Consider the following 27,224-nt stretch of genomic DNA (forward strand, 5'->3'; position numbering starts at 1 on the left):
CTGGAATATGGTGCCTGCCGGCTAAGTGCTGCTGTTCCCAAGGTGCCCCCTGCTGGCATTGAGTGCGTTCACCAAACCGCCTCCTGCAGCCACAAACCACGGCGTAAAAACGAAAAGAACTGTCTCAATCCCTATTCTCATTTCTGCTTTTAGAAGAAAAAAGAAAAAAAAAAAAGGTATGGTTATCAAATCTGTGAGCATTGCAACAATCCACAGGGGAACGTTTCCTAAAATGGTTCTTGTGCATGAGCACGGTAAAATCGGGCAGGCAGAAACACAACTGATGGGTAACATCTCCTCACCCCACAAAATAACCCCATCACGGCACTCGAAAACCAGCGCAAGCTGGAGGGGCAACTCCCACTCTATTTCAGTGAGACAAAATTATTAAACGCTTCCTGCAGATCAAAAATCGCAAGATCCGTAAGCCAGATAGCGCATGCCTCCTTGTGGGGGCCCAAAGAATACACATTTTTTGACGTATTTCTGAAAGCATTTAACAAAAACACATCGATCACAAACTTCCACCCACTGGGTTCAACTAGCAAGCCCCTGAGTAGATCCAAAGAGCCCTACAGAAGGAAAGGAAAAACCCAACTCAACAGACAAATGTCTCTGTTAGTCTCTAAACCCACAAGGAATTTCCCTCCGAATTTACACTGGCCAAAAGCCAAGACAACAATCTTACATCTTCCATCAAAGTTTAAAAATCTTGTATTAATACAAAACCTTAAAAAACAAAAAACAAAAAACAGTGGGTATCAAAGGTTAATACTCTGCACAACATTGTGGAATTACAGCAACTCGCCAATAAAGAGGAGGCAGGAATGGGTCCTGAATCCTTCACATTTCAAAATATTTTCTCTGGAAGAAGAAGGATGCAAAGATATTCTGAAATGCGATTCTTTCTGGAAAATAATATTTTTGTCTCTGACTTCCCCAATGCACATCATTATGTCCTGTCCCCAGCAAATGTCCAAGCTTCCAGCACCGACACCACCATGCGGGTAGCTCACTTTTTCTAATTGCCTGGTGAAATGGTACAGGCACTGAGGAGGAGCTGGTTCCTTAGGTGCTCTCATCAGAACTCACAACCCTGGCTCTCAAACAGTCACCAGACTTGAAATCACCATTTTTGGAGTACAGTTTGACCTTGTGTTGCTTCTATTCAGCAGATGAGATGGCATGTCAAATTAAGTGAGCTTTTCAGCTAACACACCTGATTCTAAGCATAAAGGACTGTGATAATCCAACCTGGAAGTCACCAAGTCAGTGGTCAACGTGACCAACACTTTATCTGCTTCAAACAGCACACAGTGGATTATTAGCAGTCTTCATTATTTGAGTAACTCTGTTCAAGAAAGAACCTCAGAGGCAGGAAGAGATCTCGCCAATCTCTGCTCTCTGGGGACAGCGACAGGACCCGAGGGGACGGCATGGAGCTGGGACAGGGGAGGCTCAGGCTGGGGGTTAGGGAAAGGGTCTGCACCCAGAGGGTGCTCGGGCGCTGGGACAGGCTCCCCAGGGCAGTGGTCATGGCACCGAGCCTGATGGAGTTCAAGAAGCGCTTGGACAAGGCTCTCAGACATAGAGGCTGATTTTTGGGTGGTTCTGTGTGGAGCCAGGAGTTGGACTCAGCCATTCTCGTGGGACCCTTCCAACTGAGGATATTTTGTGATTCTAGAAAGAGGCAAAAAGCAGCAGTATCTGGTGCAACTTGCAACTACATATGCTAGTAGCAGTTTCTTCAAAACACCCACTTTTTCTCAGCACACCTGAATCGAATAAAGGAAAGTTTATGCCAATACAGCTGCATTTACCAGGAACTGCTGACATGAGAAACCCTAGATACATACGTGCAACCCCAATAATGGCAAGTGTTGCTTATAAGAAGATTTAACTCAGTCCCCAACAGAAAAAGTTGAGCTTGATTTAGATCACTCTTAACAGCAGATGACAGTACGCAGGCAGCAGCTGTTCTCCCCGTACTCTGGGGGCTCCAACACCACCTCTGTTTTGTGATACTTTCTGATGTTACCAAATTTAAAACTCCTGCAGATGCAGGAAAGATAATGGCTTTTTGAAACATCATTAAATTTCATCTGAGCAATTCTTAAGGCTCTTTGATTCAAACAAAGCCTGAGGATTTTCTGTGACATTCAGACCTTCTTGCGTATTCCGCTAAGCCTCTCCAAGTTGATATTATAGATATCCATTTGTGTACCAACAAAGTTTATGGAAGAAATATTCTAATTCTTAACTACCTGATACTGAAGATTTCCTACAGAATTTGATGTACAAGCAAAACACCATTTCAGTGTATGTCCAAAATCCATTTTCTGAACCACCTTTGCTATCATGACGACTGTGCACGACTTCTTTGTAACCACGCTGGAGTTTGTGGTCTGCACAAAGGATCTCCATGCAGTCCTCCAAGAACACAGTGCCTCTGAAGGGCAACTTCAGTTCTTCGAAATCCCAACACAATTTTTATTGACAAAATACACGTTAAAAGGCTCCAGAAGCAAACACGTTTTCCATGAACACTCACCGAACTAACCGAGAATGCCCACTCGGTGTTTCATTCCTTTCTTCTCCCACAAACTGCCATTCCACATCCCTAGTGAGTCTTCAGCCACAGACATTTAATTCATGAAACAGAGATTTAATTCATGAAACACCCAATCCTCCCTGAAAGATATGGGCTCCCTTCAGCATGCCTGTCATGTAGCAGAAACTGTAGTGCAAGGTAAGGGGTGTCTTTTCATTTGCATTGAGAAATGTTGCTTTCTGATGAATAGAAAGGTGACAAGTAGTGGGGAAGGGAAGGAAGGAGACTCAGCTGGATTCTATACGTAAATGTCTCATAGATGTAAAGGGAACTGAAAAACTGAAAAACTTCTAGAATGTATGAACCAGTGTAAGTTATCAGAGGCAGTTATCAAGCAAAAATGAGGAACAAGGATGACATAAAGGCAGAAATTAATTTATTTATACATCATTATTTCAGACATTCAGCAATACTTCTTTGGAGAAAGCTTTATTACCCTTAAGCAAGGGAAGTGAGGATAACTTGAGATTTGTTCCTCTACCTGTTTGCTAGTCATGCAACTACTTTATTAAAAGGTATTATCCTTAAAAATTGTGCGTCACATCAGCGGATATTTTCTCCTTCAAGACCTTTCTAGCTACAAAGGACCAATGGAGGAATTTTTCAAAGCGCTAGTACCGTGACAGCTAAGATGCTGATATTCAGAATGGCTCCTTGGTGATAACAGGCTTCTTTAAAAAGATGGATGTTTTATTCTTCCATTTAATTAACATGAAGTTGACACTAGCATGTGGAAAATGTCAGTTCCCTTGCCAGCTGCCCCTGGCTTTTAGTTCAGAGTTAATTCCTCTCGGCTCCCATTCTTTGTCCATTAGATATACCGCCACCACATCTGCTATGTCCCTACAACACATTTGCCCTCAGTTTCTGAAAGTGCCTTCAGTCGGGTCTTGTGCTCATGGGAAGGATTTGACAAGGGTGCAGTGATGGCTGGTGTCCAAACACATCCGCACAGCTCTCTCCAGCTGAAAAAGCTCAAGACAATGCTCAGTGCCTTGGGACAGACTGCCTGTTCTCTGCAAGCCCTTCTGCAGCCCTTCTCTCTCAGGAAGCACATGGGCAACCCCATGGTGCTGCTGGGAATCAATCAGCTTCACGTAACCAACTATTAAAGTACGAACAGGACGAGCAGGTGAAAATACTTCCATTGGTCCACGTTATTTTGAATACTACACCCTATATTTAAACATTCCTGAAGTTTTCATGTTCAAAACAGACACTTTATTTGCCAGTTAATTTTAACACATTCTTTACCATGGCCCCAATGCCGTCAAAGATATGATGTAATTCTGTTTCACACATAAATGCTGGGGTGGTCACCACCTTGTTTTTTGTATCCACATGAGCTTCGTGAAAGGAAGTTAAGGAAAACACAGCCTACGTCTCACTTAAATATGCTGTCTGCAAAATAAACCATCGCTGACCAAACCGTACAACTCCACTACCCCATAAATAAACACCTCCAAATACATTATACTGCCCAGCTGTAAAGACAGCTGCAACCTATAATGTGAGACATTAGGAATTATTTTGCCAGAAATACACACACTACAGGAGCAATGGCACTCAGAAACGCAAGAAAACCTATGAAACTTACCAACTGCAGTAAAATCCCTCTGAATACAGTCTGAACACAGCTTTAGCCTCCATGAAAAGAAGAAAGATCTCACAGATAACTGGCTAATTGTAACTCGTGCCAGTCTTATGTGCAATTTCTGGCCTGACTGCATTACCAGGTGTCCAAGGGAGTTCTATGGCGACAACTGAGAACTACTTCAAACTATGCAGCTGTGTACAGAAGACACTGTTGTCTAATCAGGCACCGTATTAAATGCTACCCACTACACACCATGCATTCCCACTAAGCTACAGTGTTAGCAGAAAAGCCCAGATCCTGCAGGTATTCATTTCTGTAAGGACACATTAGAAAACTGTCTCTCAACATGGAAATGGACAGGAAAGGATATAGTCACTTCTTTCACACAGTGCTTTCCTCCCAGCTCTTTAATGGCTCCTGCAGTTCCAGCGTAAGGCCACTTGCCACCTTCCTCTTCTTCGTGGCCCACAGTTACTTCAGCACCAGAAAGAACCTTTGCTGCCAAGACTGGTGAAATGCAGCAAAGACTGCAACAAAAGGAATTACAAGAATGATTCTGTGATGGCACTCCTTCAAAACATGCTCATAATTGACAAGATTCAAATGGACAGAGTCTTACAGATCTGAAAGGCATCACAGGGCAACTTCCACTCAACATTTGTTAGCCTCTTCTTTCACAAACACCTACACACACATATGCACCTTGAAACACACGTTTTAAAAATAAGCTACCACTGATAGAAAACCAAAGATGTTTTTTTCTAGTTACAACAGTAACAGCTGCACATTTCCACAAGACAAAGTAAGTCTCCACGCTCACGCTATCATACAAATGCCCCTCTCCAGTTAACATACATACCCAATAGGTTTGCCTGCTTTGTGGAAGTCTTTCAAGACACGTTCAACTTCTCTATTCACCTTGCAATCTTTCCCATCAACAGCAAAGGTAGATCTGCCACAATAAGAAATTTATATATATATATACTGCATTACAATCCTACAAATAGGGATGCCTATCTGCCCTGGATCTGGCTCTCGAGGGTTAGCACAAAACTTAAATACTTTCTAAAAAGATTGAACGATGCTGCAGTTGGCCAGCAGTGCTTTGGCCAAAATGACTCACTTCTAAAGCTTTGGCATGTCAGAAAGCTCCTTACTTTAAATAAATATCAGGAAATAAGAATTACTGTATCAGCTCTGTAGGATTATTGAGAAGCAAAACAGCAAAATTACCAAGGAACAAAAACCCGTAAGTAAAAAAACAAAACAAAACAAAACAAACAACAGATTTCTCAAAGCCAATAAAATGACAGGTCAATAACAAGACTGTTTGAGCTCCACATGGATAACAAATGACTTTTTTTTTTTTTGAGTTAGTCATTGTTCTATTGTTGCTAATGCATGAGAGAACTTTTGGGTAGGCTGTCACAAAGACAAAGAAGGATAATGCTAGCAAGCACCTGAAACTAATTTTTACCTTCACTTGCCTCAGTCAACCTCAAAGGGTCACACCAGGGTGAAAGAAAAAGGACTTATTGTGCATTAGCTCAACTCTAGAACTCTCATTAATATTGTTGGGAAAATTTAGGATGTAACAGTGCCAATAAAAATTATGAGTGGAAACCACCACAAACAGCACTAAACACATAATTTCAACTCTTTCAAAGAACTTTTCCTTATTAAGTAGCAGTTACCTATGTAGTAAACAAGGCCATTTATTGTTTCTTGATTTTACTGTGTGCATCAAAGAGGAGTCTAATATTTATCTGGCACTCACAAGTTCTTAGCAGCTCCAAATCCACCAGGGAATATCACAGCATCATGGTCTGCTGTAGTAAGTTTAGCCAGGCTTGTGATTTTACCACGAGCAATCCTTGCAGATTCCACTAAAACATTCCTTGAAGAAGTGGAAATAAAATGAGACAAATTAAGCACTTGTGCACAAGAGACCTTACAATAGCCTTCCAGTACCTAAAGGGGGCCTACAGATAAGCTGGGGAGGGACTCTGTCAGGGAGTGTAGCGATAGGACAAGGGGTAATGGCTTTAAACTGAAAGAGGGTAGGTTTAGATTAGATGTATGGAAGAAATTCTTCACTGTGTAGGCAGTGAGGCGCTGGCCCAGGCTGCCCAGAGAAGCTGTGGGTGCCCCATCGCTGGAGGTGCTCAAGGCCAGGCTGGATGGGGCTTTGGGCAGCCTGGGCTGGGGGGAGGTGTCCCTGCCCATGGCAGGGGGGTGGATCCAGGTGGTCTTTAAGGTCCCTTCCTACACAACCCATTCGATGGGGTTCTATCATTCTATGAAAAGAACATAAAGAAAGTTTTGGCAGAAGAAGAGGAAAGAAGAAAGAAAGAACAGTGGCACTCAATACTGAAGCTATAGATGCTTGTAAAATAGCACCACTGGGAAAACACAGCCATGTAGAGACTATATAATAATCTCCACACCAGAGGTCCAGAGACTATATAATAACCTCCCCCCCAACTTTTTTTTTTAATAAAAAAATGTCTCCAACAAAACACCAGCTAGCATAAAGCTATTAAAGCCAGCAAGTAGTGTTCCATGTTCAGTTACAGGCTGCTACACCTGAAAAACACTTACGTTTGTATCAGGCCAAGACCCAGCACACACACAGAAAACTCATTAAACAAATTTTACCTTGACTCAGCTTCAGCTGGTTGCCCTTTACTGTGGTCAACAACATGCATTTGAGGAACATCTGGAGCATACATCTGAACCTCAGCTCCCCCACGACTAAGGTGTACCAGTATGCTACAAAAACAGAGATAAAACGTGCTGAAAACCTTAGCAGAGAGGCTTTATCTGGCTCTTAAGTCTTGCTACAAATATCCCATCTGATTTTGACACACATCCCACCAACGCATACAGAACATGAAGCAGCAAAATCCCTCCACAAAACTGTACCAAAGTTCAGACCTGAAAGTCAGTGTGGAGGCAGTTAGGCAAGCTAGCGACAAGATATTTGTTCTGTGCTCCTGTGCAAGCAACCAGGTACAGTATGAACTTTTTCCTCATTCCAAGTCCCCAGCTGTTACAGTAGAGTCCCACCATTAACATATTTATGAATAAACTTAATCCAAGTCTAGGTGAAGCTTCTTTTAGTAACGAATACTAAGAGTTAGTAAGTTAACTTGAGTAATAATAATTAACAGTATTAAATTTAGCCCCAGGAATGAAAACTCATGTTGATTATTAAATGAAGCCTTTAATTATCTCTATTGAAATTGATTCTGGAACTCTGAATTTCTGTTTCTGAGGGAAAAACAGTGTCTCTCAAATTCACATCTCTGTCATTATATGCACTGTTCTGCATCTGGACAGTCACTGAGTACTGCAAGAATGCAGCCTGAGCTCCCAGTTATGCTGTGACAAAACCGCAGCTCCACACACCCATGACAGGACTCTGAAGGAAAACTATCACACATCTTTCTGTGCAAGTCTGACTCCAGAGAGCAGAACTGAATTCAACAGTGCTCTAATGAAAAGCAGACTTTTTTTTTTTTGAGCCTACAGTTTTGTAAAGCAACTTACGCTGAGGCCTCATGGATTTCTGTGCCATCGTAGACACCACAACCAGACAGGACCTGCAATAAGAAAACCAAGTAGGTATTTCAAGTGATACCAAAGTTCCTATAGGACCTTTCACAGGCCTTGTAGAATTTAAAAAGTGTAAAACCAACCTAAACAAAAACCCAACAACTTAGCAACAAGCTCTTTATTAAGCCAATCAACATCACACTATTAGCCCCGGCATTACCACTTGACATACAGCAGAGCTAGCATTCCCTATTTATAGCTACCGACCGCAGACAGGGCTCAGAGATAACTAACATTTATGTGTGTTTGTTCCTCAGAGTTTATAAACTTGCATGATACCCTTAGATGTGTGTTTATCATGCATACAATGGGCAGTTTTCAGTGTTATATGTCTACTTATGAAGTGTCCTTATTGGTGTGAAACACATCCTCATCCCGATGCACATCGAAGACAAGTGTTAGAGAAGAACGCTTCAAGTGGTACTTATGATAAGCTATTTTACCTGCTGCATTTTGTCTGAGGATCCACATGATAGCTACATCATTTTAAATCTACTTATACTATGTTATTAACCATGCCTTATTACTATGCTAATAATTCAGCTTGCTTAGAGACATGAAGAATGAAAAGCACAAGGCAATCAGCCATTATCCTACAGGTGGAGGGAGTCTTTCAGACAGTAAAGAAGGGGGAAAATGAAAAAAAAAAAAATGATAACAAGAACAGAAAATCCAAATGGTTCTCCAGTTCCTGAAAACACACATATGAACACTTGCGGGTTTTGGTTGTTTTTTTTAAGGGAAAAAAAAAATCGAAATGAAAAGTATTCGTTTCCTCTCTTCCCTCCTGGTTTTATCTCGGTTTTTAGAAACTTGAGAGTTTCTAATAACAGATACGCGAACAGAAACCCAACCGACACTGTCTTATTTAGAGACACGGGACTTGCAGGGGCTTTCAGCTCACCGCGCCCAGCCCCCTGCTGCCACAGCGCCCTGACATCCCGGCGTTAACCAGATCGCTCCGTCAGTGCTTTTGTGTCCGTGAAACTACAGTTCCACCGCTCTAACACTGACAAGGGCCCTTCCGCTTTCCGATTTTTGATTCTGTTTTCCATTTAGGGGCAAATAAATAAACCTAACACCGTCCGGGGAGTTTTACACCCCCCGACCCGTGCCCGACCACCCCAACCTCCTCCCCCCCCCCAACCCCTCCGGGCCGCCTCCCCGCTGCACAACCAACCTTTCACCCCCGGGGCCGGCATATTCCGAGGCCTGCCGCCCCCCCGGTACTCACCACGGCGACTCGGGCACCTCGGGGGCGCGGGGAGGAGCTGTGGAAGGCGGCGATGCCGGGGGGCGCCGCCCGGCACAGCGCAGCGCGGAATGGCGGCCCGCAGGCGGCCAACATGGCCGCGGGTGCGGGCTGCGGGCGGGCTGCGTGAGGCGAGCAGGGGCTGCGGGCTGCGGGCCGCGGAGCCCTCGGTAGTGGTGGTGGTGATGGCGGTGGTGGCTCCCTCTGGAGGAGAGGAAGGGCCGTCCTAAGGGACGGAAGGAAAAAGGCACTTTAGGTTTAACCCTCGGTGCCGTGAGGCTCTGTCGCCGTCTCGCGGTTTCTCTCCTCCATGCCCGTCTTGGGAGCCCGGGTGGTCCTTGCCGCTGGAATAAAAAGGGGTGAAAGCTGAAGCACAACCACCCCACCACGCTGAAAGTAAAACAAGCATAAAAGTAAAAGCTCGAGGCTTGTTTTGAGCACATTGATCCTGCAGGTGAAACTGGCCGCAAGGTGCGTGCAGCCCAAGCACGCCAGTACAACGGCAGTAACAGGCTATCGAGACTGCAAACCTTATTAAAAATATCATTAATGAACCAACACGGAGCCATTTCTTCTCAGAAAAAGCAGTCAGGCATTGGAATGAGGTGCCCACGGAAATGGTGGAGTCACCGTCCCTGGGGGTGTTCAAGGAAACGCTGGACGTGGTGCTTAGGGACAGGGTTTAGAGGGTGACATCGGTGGCAGGGTGATGGATGGACCAGGTGATCTCAAAGGTCTTTTCCCACCTTAATGATTCTGTGATATAGAGCCAGCCTAAATTATTTCTTGGAGCTTCTAAAAGCTATAACCTATTTCATCTGAGAAGTAAAGTTGTATCACCAGCTCTAGGTATTCTTCTTTGACCATAAAAGAAACATTTAACATGCCAAGTTTCACCACTGCTCTCCACTCTTCCCCAGTTTCTTGTCCTGGTAAACAACAATCAGTGTTTTATAAAGCCTTTATTTATTTCTTTTTTGGTGGATGATAGTTGTTTTTCTCTTTTATTAAGGAAACCACGCTACATGCAAGAGCAACATTCCTGTTGCAATACACATCAATATAAAATCAGTTGTAATTAAACCAAGATGTAAGTTTGCTAACGTGGTCACAACTGGCAGCAGAAGGTAAGAAGAAGGCACTTCTCCAATGTCCAGCCCCACTCCACAGGGGCAAATTGGACAAAATCTGACCTACTTGCAAGTTGTGCGGACAGGCACAAGAGTCTGCCAAACTTCGGACCTACCAGACCTGAAGTTTCCATTATTCTCCCTATTGATATGGAAGAACATATTGTAGAATTTTATTCTGTGATGTGCATCATAGAATTTGTCTGGAGACAAACACAAGTTTTGTTTTGTAATGCTTAGGAAGAACTGTTATGGACTTTAAAGATCGTCTAATTCCACCCCCCCGCCACAGGCATGGACACCACCCACCAGAGCAGGTTGGCCGAGGCCCCATCCAGCCTGGCCTTGAGCACCTCCAGAGATGGGACATCCACTTCTCTTGGCAACCTGTGCCAGTGCCTCACTACCCTTATAATGAAGACTTTCCACCTAACATCTAGTTTAAATCTATCCTCTTTTAGTTTAAGGTCATTCCCCTTTGTCCTACTATTATCTACCCCACTAGAGAGGCCTTCTCCACCTTCTTTATAAAGCCCCTTTAGGTAAAGGTCAGAATGAGGTCTCCCTGGAGCCTTCTCTGCTCCAGGCTGAACAACCCCAGCTCTCAGCCTTTCTTCAAAGGAGAGGTGCCTCAGCCCTCTGAGCATCTTTGTAGCCCACCTCTGGGCTTGCTCTAACAGGTCCACATCTTTCTCGTGCAGTGTGTTCACCAACAAAGTCCTGTCAGCATATGGCTTGAAAGCAACACAAACATGGATATGGTTCTTTGCATTCAGAACTTCAGCGTCATTATTGAGCAATTCCTGTGCCAATTCACAAAGACAGAGAAAATTGAAGTTTCATATTTTTATGTTAATACAAACTTTCATATATTAAAAAAAAGACAAGAAAGGGCTTTTATGAGAAACATTTGTAACATTCTCTTATAATTTAAGTTACACTGAGTTGACAATTTCTAACCATACTTTTACTACAGTATAACAGATTAATTAAACTCCTGCAGAAATTGTACAGCACAGTAACTTTGTTGCCATAATCATTATTAGGGGATATACCATTTATCCTTATTCTTGGAACTGCATCAGGTTTGTAAGTTACAGAAACAAGAAAAATGGGTACACTTAACACTGATCAAACAACACCACATGCATGTATTAAAAATCTTTTTTTTTTTTTTAAATGAAACAAGTTGGGTGCCATGTAGCCTTCCAGTTAAAAATGATATAAAAACATGGTCAAGAAAAGAGTCCACCTCAAAGTCTGAGGAGACTTCATTACAAATAATGCATGATACTTGATATATATACAATGTGTTTTTAATAAAGAATCCATTTCTTGAAGCCATACTTCTAACTTCACTGATAAAAACACGTTTTTGTCTTATCTGAAACCAGGAACAAAAAAAAAAAAACTAAATCAATGCAGTCAAGCAAATCATTGGTGTTATGGCCAAAGGCTACACAACGTATACCATGGATGGCATTTCATCCTAAATTTTCCCCATTCCTGTAACTCACACGTAACTCCTTTCACACTGTTTAAAAAGAGTTAAATTATGCCACTATGAGGGCCACTCAGTCTCAGTGAATACCACTGCATAAATTCACTTTGTCTTCAGTTTTCTCTCTCCCATGAAGAGTCATTAGGAACTTAAACTGTCTTTATGACCTTCTTGCATAAGATAATCACTATCAGACTCCGACTCTTCTTCATCTACTGATGTTTCTGCCAAACGTTTCATGCCTCGCTGTTGTGAAATGGCCAGCGCATATTTGATATTGTAGATATTCCATTCACAGCTGTAAAAATAAACAGGAACATGTTAGAAACCAGATTCCTTTTTCTCCTAAAGTATACCAATAAAGAAGACATGTTTGAAGGAAGACAGTCTTGAAACTTCAAATACTGAACTATCATCCTGCAGATTACTCCACACTGCAGGACTTGATTTAAACTGTTCAATTTAGCAATACGTACAGCTTGGAAACATCTTCAAAGTGACGCTGGATACTTTTCTGAAGGAACTGTATCACGGGCAGCAGCTTCTGTGACCTTAAAGGCAGAAAATACACAACTTGCAGTGCGATCTATAGTTCCATGTGGCAATCTGTTCTATATTCTCAAAATTTTAACAAGCATGCACGTTACCCTAACATGTTTGTATTTAAAAGTCAACATGAAACAAACAAAAGCTTTTTGCTTTTGATTGTGCCAATGATTATACTCAAAATTTATTGCCAATTTTTTTCTAATGTCCAGCTGCAACATGAAGAACTAGTTGTACTTCCTGTAATGACCACAGTTTCTTCCAAGTACTACAGTACTTTCCAAACAATTAGGAGTTTGTTTTAAACACTCTATTTCTGCAGACACAAAAGCATGAAGTTTGTTCTCATCATTTCAGTCAACCAGTACCAATGCTAAGGCAAAGATAAGAGTTAGACATTGCACTGTTATTTAAACCTGCAGGACTCTGTCTCAAATGACTCCTTACCTCTCACTTGCTACCAAACTCCTCATTTGCCTAGTTTTGTTCCAAGATGTCCATAAACTCTGGAGTAAAGGTAGGCTGAACATAATTCACAGGGCAGGCACACATAGTTGTGAGGAATAACGTAGGAAGGCAAAGCACAAATAAGCCACAGTGCATGCCTTAATTACAAGCTAGTCTATAAAATGCAGTCAGTACCTGCTCATTATCTTTCAGTTATATTTAACATTTATAAGAGTTTTAAAACACAGTTCAGAAGATCCCACTAACACTCTTCAAATCTTTATGCATGTACAAACCCTATCATGCGTTCCAAATCTCATATACACTGGTTAGTAAAGTAGTTTCAAATATCGTGTATGCATCTATCCAGAATGCTAGTAATTGTCAATGGAAAGCCCTAAACTGACGAGTATTTTATAATGCTTGTCAGCTTTTTGACTTTCACAAGATCTCACCTTGTTTTTAACTTCTGTCCATGCAGCATGAGCAACTTATGAGCCCAAATAAGATAGAATTCTAAGTGACAAGATATCTCAAAGGCAGAGGCCAGGAACTCCAACACCTTCTCCACGTACAGGTCTGGGAGTGATGAGCAGACAACCTCAACTGTGCAAATAAGAAAACAAAGAGCAAACAAAACAAAACAAATATATACATACACACTAGTGTTGAATTACTATTTTATTTAGAATAACATGACAGAGACTAGAAGAAAGAATAAGGAGAAGGAGAAGAGAGCAGTGTCTGGGCAACTATTTGATATTTAATATTGTATTTCAGGGCACGGCCTCTGAGGTAGCACGTTGCTCCTCTTTTGGCCTTCCAATTGTTATTGTATTTAAAAGAAAGAAATCAGTTAACTTAAAATCTGTTTGGTTTGCATGAACACAGTCCTTGATAACGTGCATATTTTCATTAGTTTATGCTTTTCTCATATCATTGTGCACCTCTACATCTGGCTCTGCCTTCCTACATCCTGTTAGGCACTTTAAGACAGTAAAAATATCCTCCCTTGGCCTCCTCTCTTCCCAAGACTACACAAATGCAGTTCTCTCAGCTTCCCCTCAGCTGTCATGTTCTCTGATTCTCTAGTAACATCCCAAGCCCTCCACTGGATGCTCCAGAACATCAATATCTGTCTTGTACTGGAGAGCTCAGAACTGGACACCATAACATGGTCTCACAGAAGGACCAATCACTTCCCTCAAGATGCTGACTCCTTTCTTGATGCTACAGTCCAGTGTCCATTTGACCGTCTTCGTCACAGAGGCATACTTGCTAAGCTCCTCTAACATCAAGCACATTCTGAGAAGTGACGTCCAAAAACATTACATGAATTTGGACCTGATCAAATTCCATGTTCAAAAGTCCCTAGGCGACCACGCAGCAGATTTGTTAAAAAAATTAAAAAAAAACAGACCTTTTGGTGTTAACTTATGTTACAATTTTACCAAGATCATCCTTTCCTCTCTCACTGCCTTCAGCTACAGTAAAAAGACTCAAATCCTGGAATATTTTAACTTCTTTATTTCTTCCTCAGAGATGAACTTGGCCTTTTACACTTCACCTTATTTGGCTTACACATCTCTGCTTATGATTAGCTCAGTCAAATTTTATGGAAGACCCACTTACCTTCATCACTAGGTACAGCCTCTATAACCTCTTGAATTAACTTCTTTTCATTCAGCTTGAGGGCCATGATGATGGCCATAGCGTATTCCTTCTGATGCAGCGTTTTGCGTATATTGCTGGGTGTGACATCAATGTCCAGCTCAAAAGGATCAAAAATCAGCCCGGAGTCCAGTGAATAGATAAGAAGACCCTCTGTGGTGGTGGCTGCCCAGCTTCGTCCTGGTAAAGAAGAAACAGTTTTTAAGAACAAAGATGAGTCTTCCAGGATGGAAGCACAAGAGTAATGAATGACAAACAAATGACTCTTCATCGCTTACAAGATCTAAGACAGAAAGTAGCACATCACTGATGAACCTATCAGCAACGATGGTACTTGTGAAAAATACCAGTTCAAAGTAGTATGTGCTTAAGTTTCCTAATTACCCACGGCACAAGAGACCACACTACTAACCCATCAACACTGCAGAATATCTGAACAAACCATCTCCAAAGGCATTTGCACTTCATTGTTACTTTTCTTTTGTTCTACTCTTTTGCTTGTTTTATATGGAAGAAAAAAAATCACTATCAATGCTCACCTGTCGGAGAGAATCGCAGGCAAGTCACTCTTATTTCTGGCTTAAAGCGTCGGTAACTCATGTCACCTACAAGAAAAGTTGATAAGTGGTTTGATACATCCACCAAATGTTCATAGCCTACCTATCAACTCTAGCTGTGCTGTTATCATTACATCAAAAAATGTGGAACATGTCAAAACTTGGCATCGTTAGAAGACATGGTAAGTAACAGATAGTCCCTGTGCAAGAGATCTTACAAGTTAAAATAAGCTAAACAAAGTGGTAGGACTGAATTTTGCTGTGATTAGAGATCAGAGGAAAAGCAAGCAACTGAAAAATAAAATTGGGCCTCATGGGTTCCACGTTCAGCAGAATCTGGAATTCATGTTAACAAGTCTCTGTAGCCACAGAACATTCAAGTTAACCACAACAATGAGCTGGACAATTCAAAGCCTTCACTGCTGGTATCTACTCTAGGGTCAAATTGATCCACACAAGACTAGTAACAAGACAGCAAGGCCAAAAGCCATACCTCTTTTTACTCCAGGAAGAGGAATAGCAACACCATCCTCATCTCCAGCCCCTTCATCAATCAGAGCCATGCTGCCGAATTCCGTCATTTTTCTCCGATCTAGGTATTCCTGGAAAAACACACAAATTCCATTCACTGCACTCCATCTCCTCTCAAACACCTGTTAATCCCCAAAATGCTCCATAACATTCAGGAATCATTTAGTGATTATTTCTTTGTAATTTATTCCACAAGTTCTTACAAACTCATAGGGAAGAGTGATCATTTCACAATAGCAGGCCAACCACAGATAAGAATCAGGCTGCTTCATTCTTATGGCCTCACAACAACAAAACTTGGTTCAGACTGTGGCTTGACATTATTAAATACCATTTTACGTAAGGGGGCACCACTTCCTCAAATACAGTCCTGCTTTTCCTCCCCTTCAGCTTCCATAATCTTACTGTGCTAATATTAATGGTCATGTAATCAGCCAGTTACAAAAATTAAGCTTTGAATGCCTCCCACCCCCAATTTTTAAACACCTTCTCCACCAGGATTCTTTTCCAGCTGTTTCACTCCTGATATCCTTTTAAACTATGCTGGCACAATAAGGAGCAGCACAGAAATGAAGGCTGTTTCGCAAGCCATTGTTGTCAAAGAAACAAGTTTGGAACCACAGTCAAATATAACCTGACATGAACATTAGCGCATTCATCACTCTTCCTGGTGAGGAGACGTTAACAAGTCTTACTGGATTTTTTCTTTTCTCCCATTGTTTTTCATCATTCATTTTACTTTTAAAGGAACTTAATTTTGAGTTGAGCACTGTTCAGGAACAGCATTGGTAAATTGCAGTGGTATTTTCCCGTTCTCAACTCCTTTTCTTTGCCAGCACAAGCAACTGACCCACAGGGAAAGTAAGCTTAGCACAAAGTATCGGTCACTTGAATTTTCATATCTCATTAATTTTAAGTTAACTGCCAGTTGACTTAATTATGCTTAAAAATTCTGCTCATTTAATACAGACACACTGCTGTCTGGCAAGGTTTTAATTAAATTTAAAGAATTATTTTTGTTTTCTAAGAAATAACTTCTCCTTACAGACCTCTGCACAAAACAAAATGAACCCATGATAAACAAAATGTTCATAAATGGCATTTAAATTAGACGTCACACCAAAATCCAAGTTTTGGGAGTGGGATGTGGGGGGGACTGACTCCTATAATCACATACCTCCATTGCATCTAGAGATAAGTTGCATGAGATCTCAAATTTTTTCATAAGAATCTGTTCTTTGACATTATATATACAGACAAATTTCGACAATCCACCTGCCAGAATAGACTGACCATCCGCTGAGTAACACAGAGTAGTAAAAGATCTGGTAAAGAAAAATAGAAAGTAGTTAATTTCATTGCCACATCTGAGCCAAAAGACGACTACAGCGTCAAGACAGAAAAAGAAATAATTCCATTGAAAAAGTGGAATCTTCATTCACATATAAAACCATTTTACTACAACCAACTACTTTTGGTACATTACAATGTATGAACAATTTAAAACTCCAATGACTTTTTGAAATACTTCCATAACTTTTTACGCAGTTGCAACTCAACAACTGTTATCTCATTTACTTACTTCCCCTTGGCTGACTGCTTGGCAGTTATTTTATCAAGCTCTTTCCTTCCCATCTGAAGATCATGTCTTCCCTCAATTGAGCCAACTTGCACTGCATTTTCGTGATCCCAAAATGTTATCTGTCCATTCAGAGAAGCAACCGCAAGCTCTTTGCCATCGGGACGGAAAGCAACAACAAGAACTGCAAAGAATTAAACTAACGGTTAAAAACATAGTTGGATTCTTTTTCTAAAGAAAAAGACTATGTTTTTCCAGGAAAAACACACCCTATATTTTTCTAGCATTTCAGCAACTACTAGGAAAAGCTAAAGATTAACAAGTTTGACAGTACTTCTCTGAACAAAATACAAATATTTAGCTAATTACAAAACTAGAGCTGGTTATACAGAAGAAGGATTTCTTGCACTGTTAAAGTGCTATAGAGATATAGAGATAAAGTGCTATATGTTAAAATGCTATAGAGAACTATCTCAACTTTTTGTTTTCTTTAAGAAAAAGACTTTTGTATTTGACGTGTTCTGCTTTTTATTGTTGTTGCATCATTTCTGATAATATTTTTATATTTGATACAAGATGAAATTAAAATTACCGTCTGAGTTCAACATTAGTGTCTCCTTAGTTCTCCAACTGTCCAACATATCCCATAACTTGACCGTTTTATCCCAAGAGCCACTTGCTAGAACACACTTCACTGGGTTAAAGGACAAACTGCTGATGGGGCCCTCATGACCTGCTAACACCTAATAAAAGAAAAGATAACATGGAATTAGGTAAGAGAAACTGAAGTTCATACAGTCTGCATTCAACAAACTCTAAATGTAGCAACTGAACTATACCTAAGTTGTCCACGCATGCTTGTGGTAAGTTTTGGATGTGTGGAATGATCCATACCAATGACTCTCAACTTTTTATTTTCAGAAGTTAAAAAACTGAATTCACTGCAGTGCTACCATTGCATAGGCATCTATAACCACTCTTATTACTCAAATAGTGCACGGACTCTAGAGAGACTAAGACATAGGGAGCATTTATTTTCTCTTTTCCCTTCTTATCAGAAGGAGAGCAACGGTGAAAAATCAAGTCATCGAACTGAGAATTCAAGATACCCTCCAACCGAAAACGTTTAAGAAAACACACTAACAAAAACTGTGAATAAGAGTAACACAGTTTTTTCAATCATGGAGCTCCTACTTCTCTCAACAGAAATCATGCAAAGGAACTAAACCCAAAACTCTGAAAATCCACTCAAGTATATGGAGAGATAGCATCAATGCTCTGCATTCGCCACCTGCACCAAATTAAATGTAAAAATTGCTGAGTTCATCTACTTGGCTGTCAGATATACAATAATGCTTAAGAACTGAAAATAGCAAATGAAATAGAAAATAGCAAAACTGTCCATGGAATCTGCATTGATCTTAGGATAGCACCTACAATTTCTTCATTTCTATGAAACATCTCTAAACAACTAGTAATGACAGTTACAATGCCATAGCACTGTAATACCTCAGCAATACTTGCGTTACTTCAGCAGCTAGAAAGAGCTCATGACTCAAAAATTCTGAGGAATATTTCCCACAAAAATACAGGATAAGCTCAATGAAATAACTCAGAAGTTTCAGGAAATCGTGTTGCTTTGTTCCCTTTGTTTCCTTTGTTCTTAAATACAAACAGAAAACACTTCATTAAAGTGTATTAAAGTCCTCCAACTAATAGCAAAGTTACTTAGTATCACCATGATGTATTCTGTGTTAACTTCAAGCACATTGTGAGTCCTTACATCTAACAACCTTCCACTCTGCATTGACCAGATGTATATTTCAAAGGAATCCTGGGAACCAGCTGACACAATCTCACCACTGGAGTCCACAGCTAAACAAGAGAACTGACTTGGTCGTGGAGAAGTAAAGGTACGGAAATTACGGTATCTGTTGTAAAAATGAAAATAAATTACAAAAAAACATTTCAGGTAGTTTTAAACATACATTTTACATGTTTTTTTAAACATAAAATTAAATTCTTTAAGTCTTTTAAGCAACCTACAGAAAAAAAAGTTTGTACAGAATGAGACCCAAACACCTCAGCATGATTCCAAGACTCAAAAAATTATTACTAATTCTGCAGAAATTACAGCCCAAAATACTCAAAACAGAAGAACTGTCTTCTGTTACATAGTGTATGTCTATTCTTCAGACAACACAGGCTTGCTTACACATCCAGTCATGTACACAGCTGTACTGTAATGGCTCAACCACTGTAACTATGGCAAACATTGTTAGACAGGTGCCTTCCTCCTGTTTGAACATTAAAGGCAAAGAATGATCTTACTGGATTTCCAGCTTCTCTGAGTAAAGTTCTTCCAGAATTTTGTTCATAGGAACTGGACGGAATGGCAGGATTCCTAGTTACTATCCAAGTCTGAATCAAAGGCTGAACCAAGAATCAACAAAGCAACACTCACATTTGTGTAACCTGATCTTGAAATTAGCAATCAGTAGTTTGCTGCATTTTGGGATGTGAGGGCTGAAGACCAAATGCTAAACAAAAGCTTTATGGTAAGTTACCTGTGCAGATCAAAAGCCCGCACTGTTCCATCCAGGGAAGCGCTCAAAATAACGTAGCCACTGGAAGTAAAAGTCACAGCAGTTACGCCGCTCGTATGGTCTGTAAAAGTGACGAAACAAAAACTGCTTGAAGTGTTCCACACTTTCACCTGCAAGAGAGACGAGAGAAGCCTTCCTATAATCTCTATTCTTCATTCCGAAAGAAAGGATTAGGCAGCAGAAGAATAAAGAAAAGTTAGCCCTGCTACTCTGCAATAGCATAAGGGACTTTCAATCCAGTTGGAAGAAATTCTATGCAAGTGAGGCAAATAGAGCCACACAGCTTATCATTAGATCCCTAAAGGCAAATATACAACAAGGAAATTTAAGTGGAGACAATCCAAACATTTTTGAAACAAAGTTGATTTCAAATTAAAACTAGGAACTGGCAGGTCTCTTTTTCCCCCCCATCAAAGCTCCTGATCGTGACAAGATACTTTGTCACTTTAATGTTTTGGGGACTGATCTTCAAAACCCCATGTCATTTTTAAATTAATCTACAAAACATTCTTCTTCAACAACAAAACAAAAACCAACCAAAAAAAAAGTATCTGTATTTTGTACACCTAGCCTTCCATTTCAGTACTATGAGATCATTTTTCTTTTAAATAGCAAGCTTCTCTAATAGTACACTGCAGAAAAATCTGTTTAGGATTTGCACTTTTCGAAGTAAGTTGAAGTAAATTTCCCATTAAAATCAATTAATGAAAGGGCATGAAGTTGGGTGACCAAAAATTTATTCAATTCCATGTATCACAGAACTACCACAAATGGATATAAATTAACATTTGATAAATTAGTTTTTTTTCTCTTACTGCAACTATATTAAAAAAGATCTGCTAAAAAGCGTAAGTGATGCAATCTACAGAGGACACCAATAATAACACATCAAAATACGTAAGCTGTGCAGAGGAAAATCAAAATATAAAACGAGGTTGTACTTTTTTTCTCCTTGCCTTTTTTTCTTTAAGAAATATGTACTAATTATGGTTACAGAGCTTTCCACATCGTAAGAGCTTGAATTTCCATTCTATCTTTTTAAAACTTAAAATCGTATTTCAATACTACTGTCTCACTTACTTTTCCATCCTCCCCTCCAGTTACTATGTATTGTCCATCTGGAGAATATGCTAACGAAACCATGCTGTTAAAGTGGCCCTGCTGCTTCAGCACATAGGACTCACTTTGCCATTCCCATACCAGGAGTTGACCCAAACCTATGGACACAGAAGAATTAACCAGGATTATAAATCCAATGATGACAACAAGCAAATGCAAGACAAAAAAATCACATACTTGCACCTAACAACTGAAGAAAAAAAAAATTGTTGATGCAACAGGTTCCATTATGCATAGAAGTTATAATAGAAGTCATTTTTCTTTTAAAAATTCGAGGTTACTTGGCTTAACATCCTCCATACTACAACCACAATGCTATTAACTTGCTTTTGGTAATAAACAGATAGATGCATGCTGATAAACAGCCAAAAATCTGAAATATGCTAGGATGGAACTCTGTCTTCATGTTTACGTCAAGTCAGTTCATTTTGCATTTTTTATCTTGGATACTGTAGTTATCCCAGAATCACAAGAACTCTGAGGACAACCCGATTAGGGATATGTGCCAGACGCTATGGAAATGAGGCTATGAATTATTAGCAAAGTTTTAACATTTGGATTCAAGGACAGGTAGACTTTGGACTTGTATGCCCACGATATTCCTCATTTTCCATGACCACAGACCAAAAAAATTTACAAACCTGAACATCCAAAGGCAATCCAGTCACCAGTACAGTTAATAGAAATAGAAGCTATCCTTTGATCTGAAATACTAAAGAAAATTACCTGTTATATAAGGCTTGAAAATGCAAATAATAAAATTTATAATCTGAGAAACTAGAGTTTTTTTTCTTTTCAGGCATGATCTTTGATTACCGAATTTTCTGTATCACTGTAACATCAGAAGCAGCATATACACTGTCTCTTTTATTATACTAAATAACATTAAATGGGCAATATTGCCTTATTTGTAATAAAGACAGAATATCAATATCCCAAACAAAGACATACTTGCTAGTAACAGAGTAAACTCTGAATTCAAGAAAGTAAACCTGTTTTTTGGTGTTTGCTTTTTGTTTCTTTTATACACGGAAATAATGCATTCTTTAGCTAGCATCATACAGCAATGGAAAAATATTGTTATTTTTCAAACTAGAGACAATTTATAGATCATTTTCAATATGCAGAACTTTCTTCTTTTCCAGGTATCAACTGTATTTGCTACGCATATTCTTCTATTCTGATACTCCTCCTTCACTACTAAAGACGGTGCTTTCTCAACCAAAGAAAGAAAGAACCACACCAAACCAACCAAAAACAAACAAAACAAAACAAAAAAATAACACAGACCTTATTCCCAAACCAAATCAACCAACCACAACCCCATTCACCTCACCTCAAGGAATGGATTAGATTGAAATCTGGAAGCTCATGGAGGTGAAAGACTCCAGAAGCAAAACCGGTGACCAAGAGGTGTGTTTTCTTGTGATAAGCTGCAGATGTCAGGTTATTAAAATCTCCCTCTTTATTGAAAAAATACCTGGGCATCAAAGAAATAAGAGAAGCAAACTGAATACAAAATAAAAGTATGACATTATAGTTGCATTGCAATATACGTCAAGTATTTTGAAAATATCCTACAATAAAACTCAAGAGCGCTATTTCTAGAATTTATATGTATATATTTATATACTACAAAAAACATTCTTTATATAGCTTGTAAAAAGCTCATTCTCTTCCCTTCCTTTTTCTGAATGTTTACAACTGCTACAGTAATCTTGTAAGAAGTGACATCACAATGATACCACATACTATAAAAGAGAAGAATGTTAACATAAAGGAAATGCACCGTGAAGAAGGTTTTGCACGAGAATGCACAGTGAAGAAGCTTTTCTAAGTTTCTTTGTAGCTGTAGCTCTTACTGGAATTAAACAGGTAAGTACCACACAAGGGTCAAATAAAAGAGCATCTGAACTTTAACAGCTGTATATTCCAAATTCCTTCGCTGCTTGGAAATGATGTTCAGAGGCTAATTCCAATGCAGGCTGGGGTAGGGTACTTTCCTTTACAGTCAGAGACTGAGAGGAGAAGCCTGATGTCAGGTGCTCCCAAATTGCCCCTTCCAGAATGCCATCTCTCCCTCACTCCACTGTTACCAACTAGAGATTGCCTGTGACCATTATGCTTCTTCCAGCAAAGCTAAATGCTATGGCTATCTTCAGACTGGATTTTTCTTTTTAAAACACATCTCAATTGATGTGGATAGACAGGGAGACACTTCAGAAAGACATCTCCAGGTAGTTTACCAAAAAGGCTGATGAGCTATCTTTACCAGCTATCTTTACCAAACATTTCTTTCACCTCTTCAAGCCAATCTCTTGAAAGAACTCACAGCCTCTAGACTTCGCTAGGATACTGTACTGCTGATCTCCTTATTTTTATTTTTTATTTTTTTTTTTTTGGATTTCAAACATTAAAACATATGCCGTATTTCTTACACTAATAAAATAATACTGACCTGTTATTCTGAAGGTGAAGGTATCACCTTTCATGCAGTCAAGGTAAGGCAACGAATGTTCTACTGAAACTATTTATTATGGGATTTAAAGTAAATTGCTAAATCCTAAGCAGAGTTTTACATTACTGAGTGAATAAATGGTGAAAAAAGACCAATGTGGTAGACTCCCAGAAAAATTCTGCCTTTGGAAAACTGAAAATCACTTACTTTGCAACACGTGAATATTTAACTTTCTCTCTAATCTCCTGTTCATTTGGATGGGCTTTTCCATGAATTTCTTCACCCTTAGATTCCTCAAGAAACTCTTCATCTTCTTTTATTCTGTTCTTTTTCCTAGCTTCTTTAGGAGGCATGGGCTTCAAACCATCAAGCTCTGTATCACACTGCCACACACAGAGAGCTCCATCCTGGCTAACTGTGTACAGCTAGAATAAATAAACGTATGATTATTATTTAACAGATGTTTTGAAATCTGCTGCTCTGTTAGAATTGACTACAGAATTGCAGAAGGGATAACAAGTCTGCACTCCATCACTGGAATTATATTTTACTTAGCCCTCTAGCAATCCAGATGATTAGGTTTGGAAAATTCAATTGTCCTGAGAAAGCGGTGATTTACTCTACACTGCCTTCAGAATATTGTGGAAAAGACCAAAGGCAATTTTATTACCAGTTGGAGTTACAGCTGATTATTCTCTTCATATTTAAAATTGTAACTTCTGGGCGGAGCGATTTTGAATAACTTACTCTCCTTTTATCATTTACTTCCTGAAACATTCTGTGAATTGTGAACTCATGGCTGATGAGCTGAGGCACTACCCACATATTTTAAAAATTCTGAGCTATCAAAAAAGTCAGCATCCTTATCTACAGCTAAGATCCTACCTCAGCTTTTTTAATATTGAAATTCAAGAATGTAGTGTCATTATGTACATACATCTAGACTGTTCTCTTCAAAAAAGCAGGCTACTATGACATCCTTATGTCCTCCAAGTGAGTAATAGATCAGGTTTGCCCATCGCTCTGCTCCAAACACCCACGTAGACATATCCTTGCTTCCCACTGCAAAACATCTACAAAAGAAAAGGCAATTTGAGCTAGTTAGCTGGTTTGCACGACTAGTCAGTGGGCGGAGAAAATTCTGCATGGCAAGACAACAGTCTCCACTTAAACAGCAATTTTAGACAGGAGGGTTGCAAACTTCAGTTAGTAACTCTAGCAAAGGTATATGAGATTAAATATATTCAAAAGCTCAACAGTGTTCATACTTGCAGGACGCATTTCTTTTACGGATAACTAGGCATTTTCAAGCAAGAATGAATTGCTATTCCCTAATGCATGTTTATTTCGTACTTTCTAGTCTGCTTAGCTACAGTATTTATAGCATATATATTATGCTATATATGTATATAGTGTTCAATTAAAGTATAAATAAAATTTTAAAGCTAGTAAATACTTTAGAGCAAATAAAGTAGACTGTTACATGCATACAATGTTAACAACGGAAGCAGGCGAACAGTGCTTTAGCTTAACAACTCACTTGGAATCATCAGTCCAGTCAATACAAGTTGTTTCATCATATGGACCATAATACGTTTTGTCCAGAACAAATGCATTAAATTCTCGTTTCTTTCCAGGAGCATGGTACATAAGAGCAACATTGTCTTTTGTAATCACAAATTTTCTGTCATATAGGGAGAAAGAAAAAAGCAGAATTGCACACAAAGCTGTTAAAGCAAATTATTTTTTCAGCACAAACTGCAATGGAACAGAACACTATAATGTTAAAAAGGTTTCCGTGTTACTCAAGTGATAAATACAGAGCACTTCGGAATCAAAACCAAAAAAAAATTATTTCCAGGTAGCTATTATCCCTCAACTTCGAGAACAGGTGTGTTAAGAGAGAGAACATTTGGAAAAAAACAGTCAAGGTGAATACTGAAACTTTTATTCATTAGTTCTCACACAGGAAGGTAAAGTTCAAACATCCAAAATAAGATGTTCTGTTTCAACCGCTCTTCACCTCCATATGCTGGTCACTTTCACAAAAACAACGCATCTGTATCCCTGTTACACATATCCTTTAATGTTGCCCTGTAGCCAGCGTAACAGCCAGAACTGTGACTGCAACTTCCAAGCAAAAACTCATTCACAATCACATTAAGTTAATCAAACTGAGAAATGACACCAAAAGGGAATCCTGTACTTTTTTTTTCCTCTCTCCCTTCTGACAACTCTCACATTCATGTCACTATTTGGCTCAGTAACCGTAGAGTTAAAATGAGATATGAAAAAAAGTACTATGTTACCAAAGGAGACAACAAACCCAAGTCAGCACCAGAACTGCACCATGAGTGCCATCGTGTGACTCTGCAGCGCTGACCGTTCCCCATGTGGGCTCTTTAACCCTCCCTAAAATATGGAAGGACAGCAAGATTCACAGAGAATTTTCTGTTTCTAAAAGTTCCACCATACACAACATCTGTTACGGGCACCTTCCCAAGCTTTGCTTTTCCTTTTCTTTTTCCAGCTCGACTTTATCAGTAAAGTGGTCCTGGTACAGCTCAAAATCTCTTCTGTGTTAACTAACAAGCATCATTTCCTGATTGGTCAGAATGTTTTAATAATTACAAGTACTGTATGGAGTAATTCTGATATTTAATTCTGAAGTACATGCATTTTACTTACTTGCCATCAGGAGAAAAGGAGACACTGTGCACTGGCTTGTGAAAATGGAACTGATGTATCACAGATTTACCAACCAAACTGACAAGCAAGGCAGCTCCCTCTGAGGGCAGAAAAAGAAGAAATATAGAAATTATTCAATCACCAAAGAAAACATAACCCTAGGACACCTAGGGTTTTCTTCCTATTCAAAAAAGTACTTCAGAAACTTTTGAAGACAGCGAGTACAATGATGTATAAAGAAAAATAAAACTTTATAGCTACTTTTAAAAACGCTAAGTTCTGTAAATGAAGTTACCTTCTGCCGAAATTCTGATTTAATTTTTAAAGCAGAGCACTTCTGATTTAAGGTTGAATGCCTACTTTTCAGAGAGTATTTTTACTTCATTTTTTTTTTTATGAAAGAAAGAACTTGTTTGTGCAAGTACCTTCATCAACCAGTATGGCAAGACTTCCATCTGGAGACAGCCCCACACACACGATGTTGTGCCGCGTAGCTAACGGGAGCGTTTCACATTTATTACTGCAATAAAACGACAAAACAGCGAATTGAGTGCAGGAATGGGGAAATGTCAGTCATCGCTGGTATCAATGAAATATGCTTTGATGCCTGCATTAACGCTGCTGAAACAACTTTGATGCAAACCCCTCCGGATTTTAATTAGTTGCTGCAGTTACTTGATAAGACACCAAGGATGCAAGAGGCTCCTGACCAGACTCCCAGTTTAACAATCACCAGCCCCAACTCTGCCCCATAGGAAAATGCTGGTGATGTTCTAGGCCGTGTTACGTGTTTATAGACGGTACAAGACATAAGCCCTGAGGAAAGCTTAAGCCCCTGAAGCAGAGGCAAACCGCGGCTGGCTCACTTCTTCAGGTCGAAGAGGGAGATCCTGTTCCCCACGGGGCTGACGAGGCTGCTGCCATCGCGGGTGAAGCTGAGGTTGCCGCGGCGGTAGACGGTGCCCAGCAGGCCGGAGAACTGCGAGGAGGAGGGAAAAAGAAGAAGCCGGAGAGGGCAGCGGTTAGAGCCGAGGCACGCAGCGGCCCGAGGGAGGGAGGCGGCCGCTGCGGGCACTCACCCGGTAGGCGAACTTCATGGCGGGCCCTGCGTGTAATGGCCGGCGGCCCGCGCATGCGGCCGAGGGGGCGGGCGGGCCACAAGATGGAGGCGGGCCCGCAGCCCGCACCTCCCTTTTCTCCTCCCCGATATCCCCCGTCAGGGAGCACAGCCTGAAGGGTTGAGAGCCCACGCGAGTTTGGTTTCCTCGCGTGTAAACTAGCGCCAGGCTGCCTGAACCCCACAGAGCAGCAGC

The 27,224-nt window shown here is 40.2% G+C and overlaps 2 protein-coding genes across 3 annotated transcripts; both read right to left on the bottom strand.

Moving 5' to 3' along the window:
* Positions 1 to 2,970: 2,970 nt before the first annotated feature.
* GATD3 (glutamine amidotransferase class 1 domain containing 3) lies at positions 2,971 to 9,662 on the bottom strand. Of its 2 annotated transcripts, XM_027448850.3 has the most exons (8): positions 9,634 to 9,662; positions 9,061 to 9,304; positions 7,761 to 7,813; positions 6,867 to 6,980; positions 5,986 to 6,105; positions 5,068 to 5,160; positions 4,579 to 4,735; positions 2,971 to 3,961 (listed from the first exon to the last, which is right to left on the bottom strand). In XM_027448850.3, the coding sequence occupies exons 1-8, from the start codon at positions 9,645 to 9,647 to the stop codon at positions 3,833 to 3,835; spliced, it is 924 nt and encodes a 307-aa protein (XP_027304651.2). In that variant the 5' UTR covers positions 9,648 to 9,662; the 3' UTR covers positions 2,971 to 3,832. The 2 variants fall into 2 exon arrangements, with proteins under 2 accessions (XP_027304651.2, XP_027304659.1); XM_027448858.3 differs by lacking the exon at positions 9,634 to 9,662 and having other exon boundaries at positions 3,810 to 3,961; positions 9,007 to 9,077.
* Positions 9,663 to 11,039: 1,377 nt separating this feature from the next.
* PWP2 (PWP2 small subunit processome component) lies at positions 11,040 to 27,133 on the bottom strand. The gene is made up of 21 exons (XM_027448843.3): positions 26,991 to 27,133; positions 26,778 to 26,890; positions 26,337 to 26,431; positions 25,912 to 26,011; positions 24,764 to 24,907; positions 24,161 to 24,296; positions 23,431 to 23,648; positions 22,102 to 22,245; positions 21,407 to 21,477; positions 20,727 to 20,863; positions 19,608 to 19,756; positions 18,824 to 18,971; positions 17,633 to 17,783; positions 17,044 to 17,224; positions 16,639 to 16,786; positions 15,424 to 15,532; positions 14,913 to 14,978; positions 14,335 to 14,553; positions 13,158 to 13,308; positions 12,186 to 12,260; positions 11,040 to 12,007 (listed from the first exon to the last, which is right to left on the bottom strand). Exons 1-21 carry the CDS (start codon positions 27,006 to 27,008, stop codon positions 11,851 to 11,853), a joined length of 2,730 nt encoding a protein of 909 aa, XP_027304644.3. The 5' UTR covers positions 27,009 to 27,133; the 3' UTR covers positions 11,040 to 11,850.
* Between the last annotated feature and the right edge of the window lie 91 nt (positions 27,134 to 27,224).

The sequence above is a fragment of the Anas platyrhynchos genome, chromosome 1 (genome assembly GCF_047663525.1).
Source record: "Anas platyrhynchos isolate ZD024472 breed Pekin duck chromosome 1, IASCAAS_PekinDuck_T2T, whole genome shotgun sequence".
In the NCBI taxonomy this organism is placed as follows: domain Eukaryota; kingdom Metazoa; phylum Chordata; class Aves; order Anseriformes; family Anatidae; genus Anas; species Anas platyrhynchos.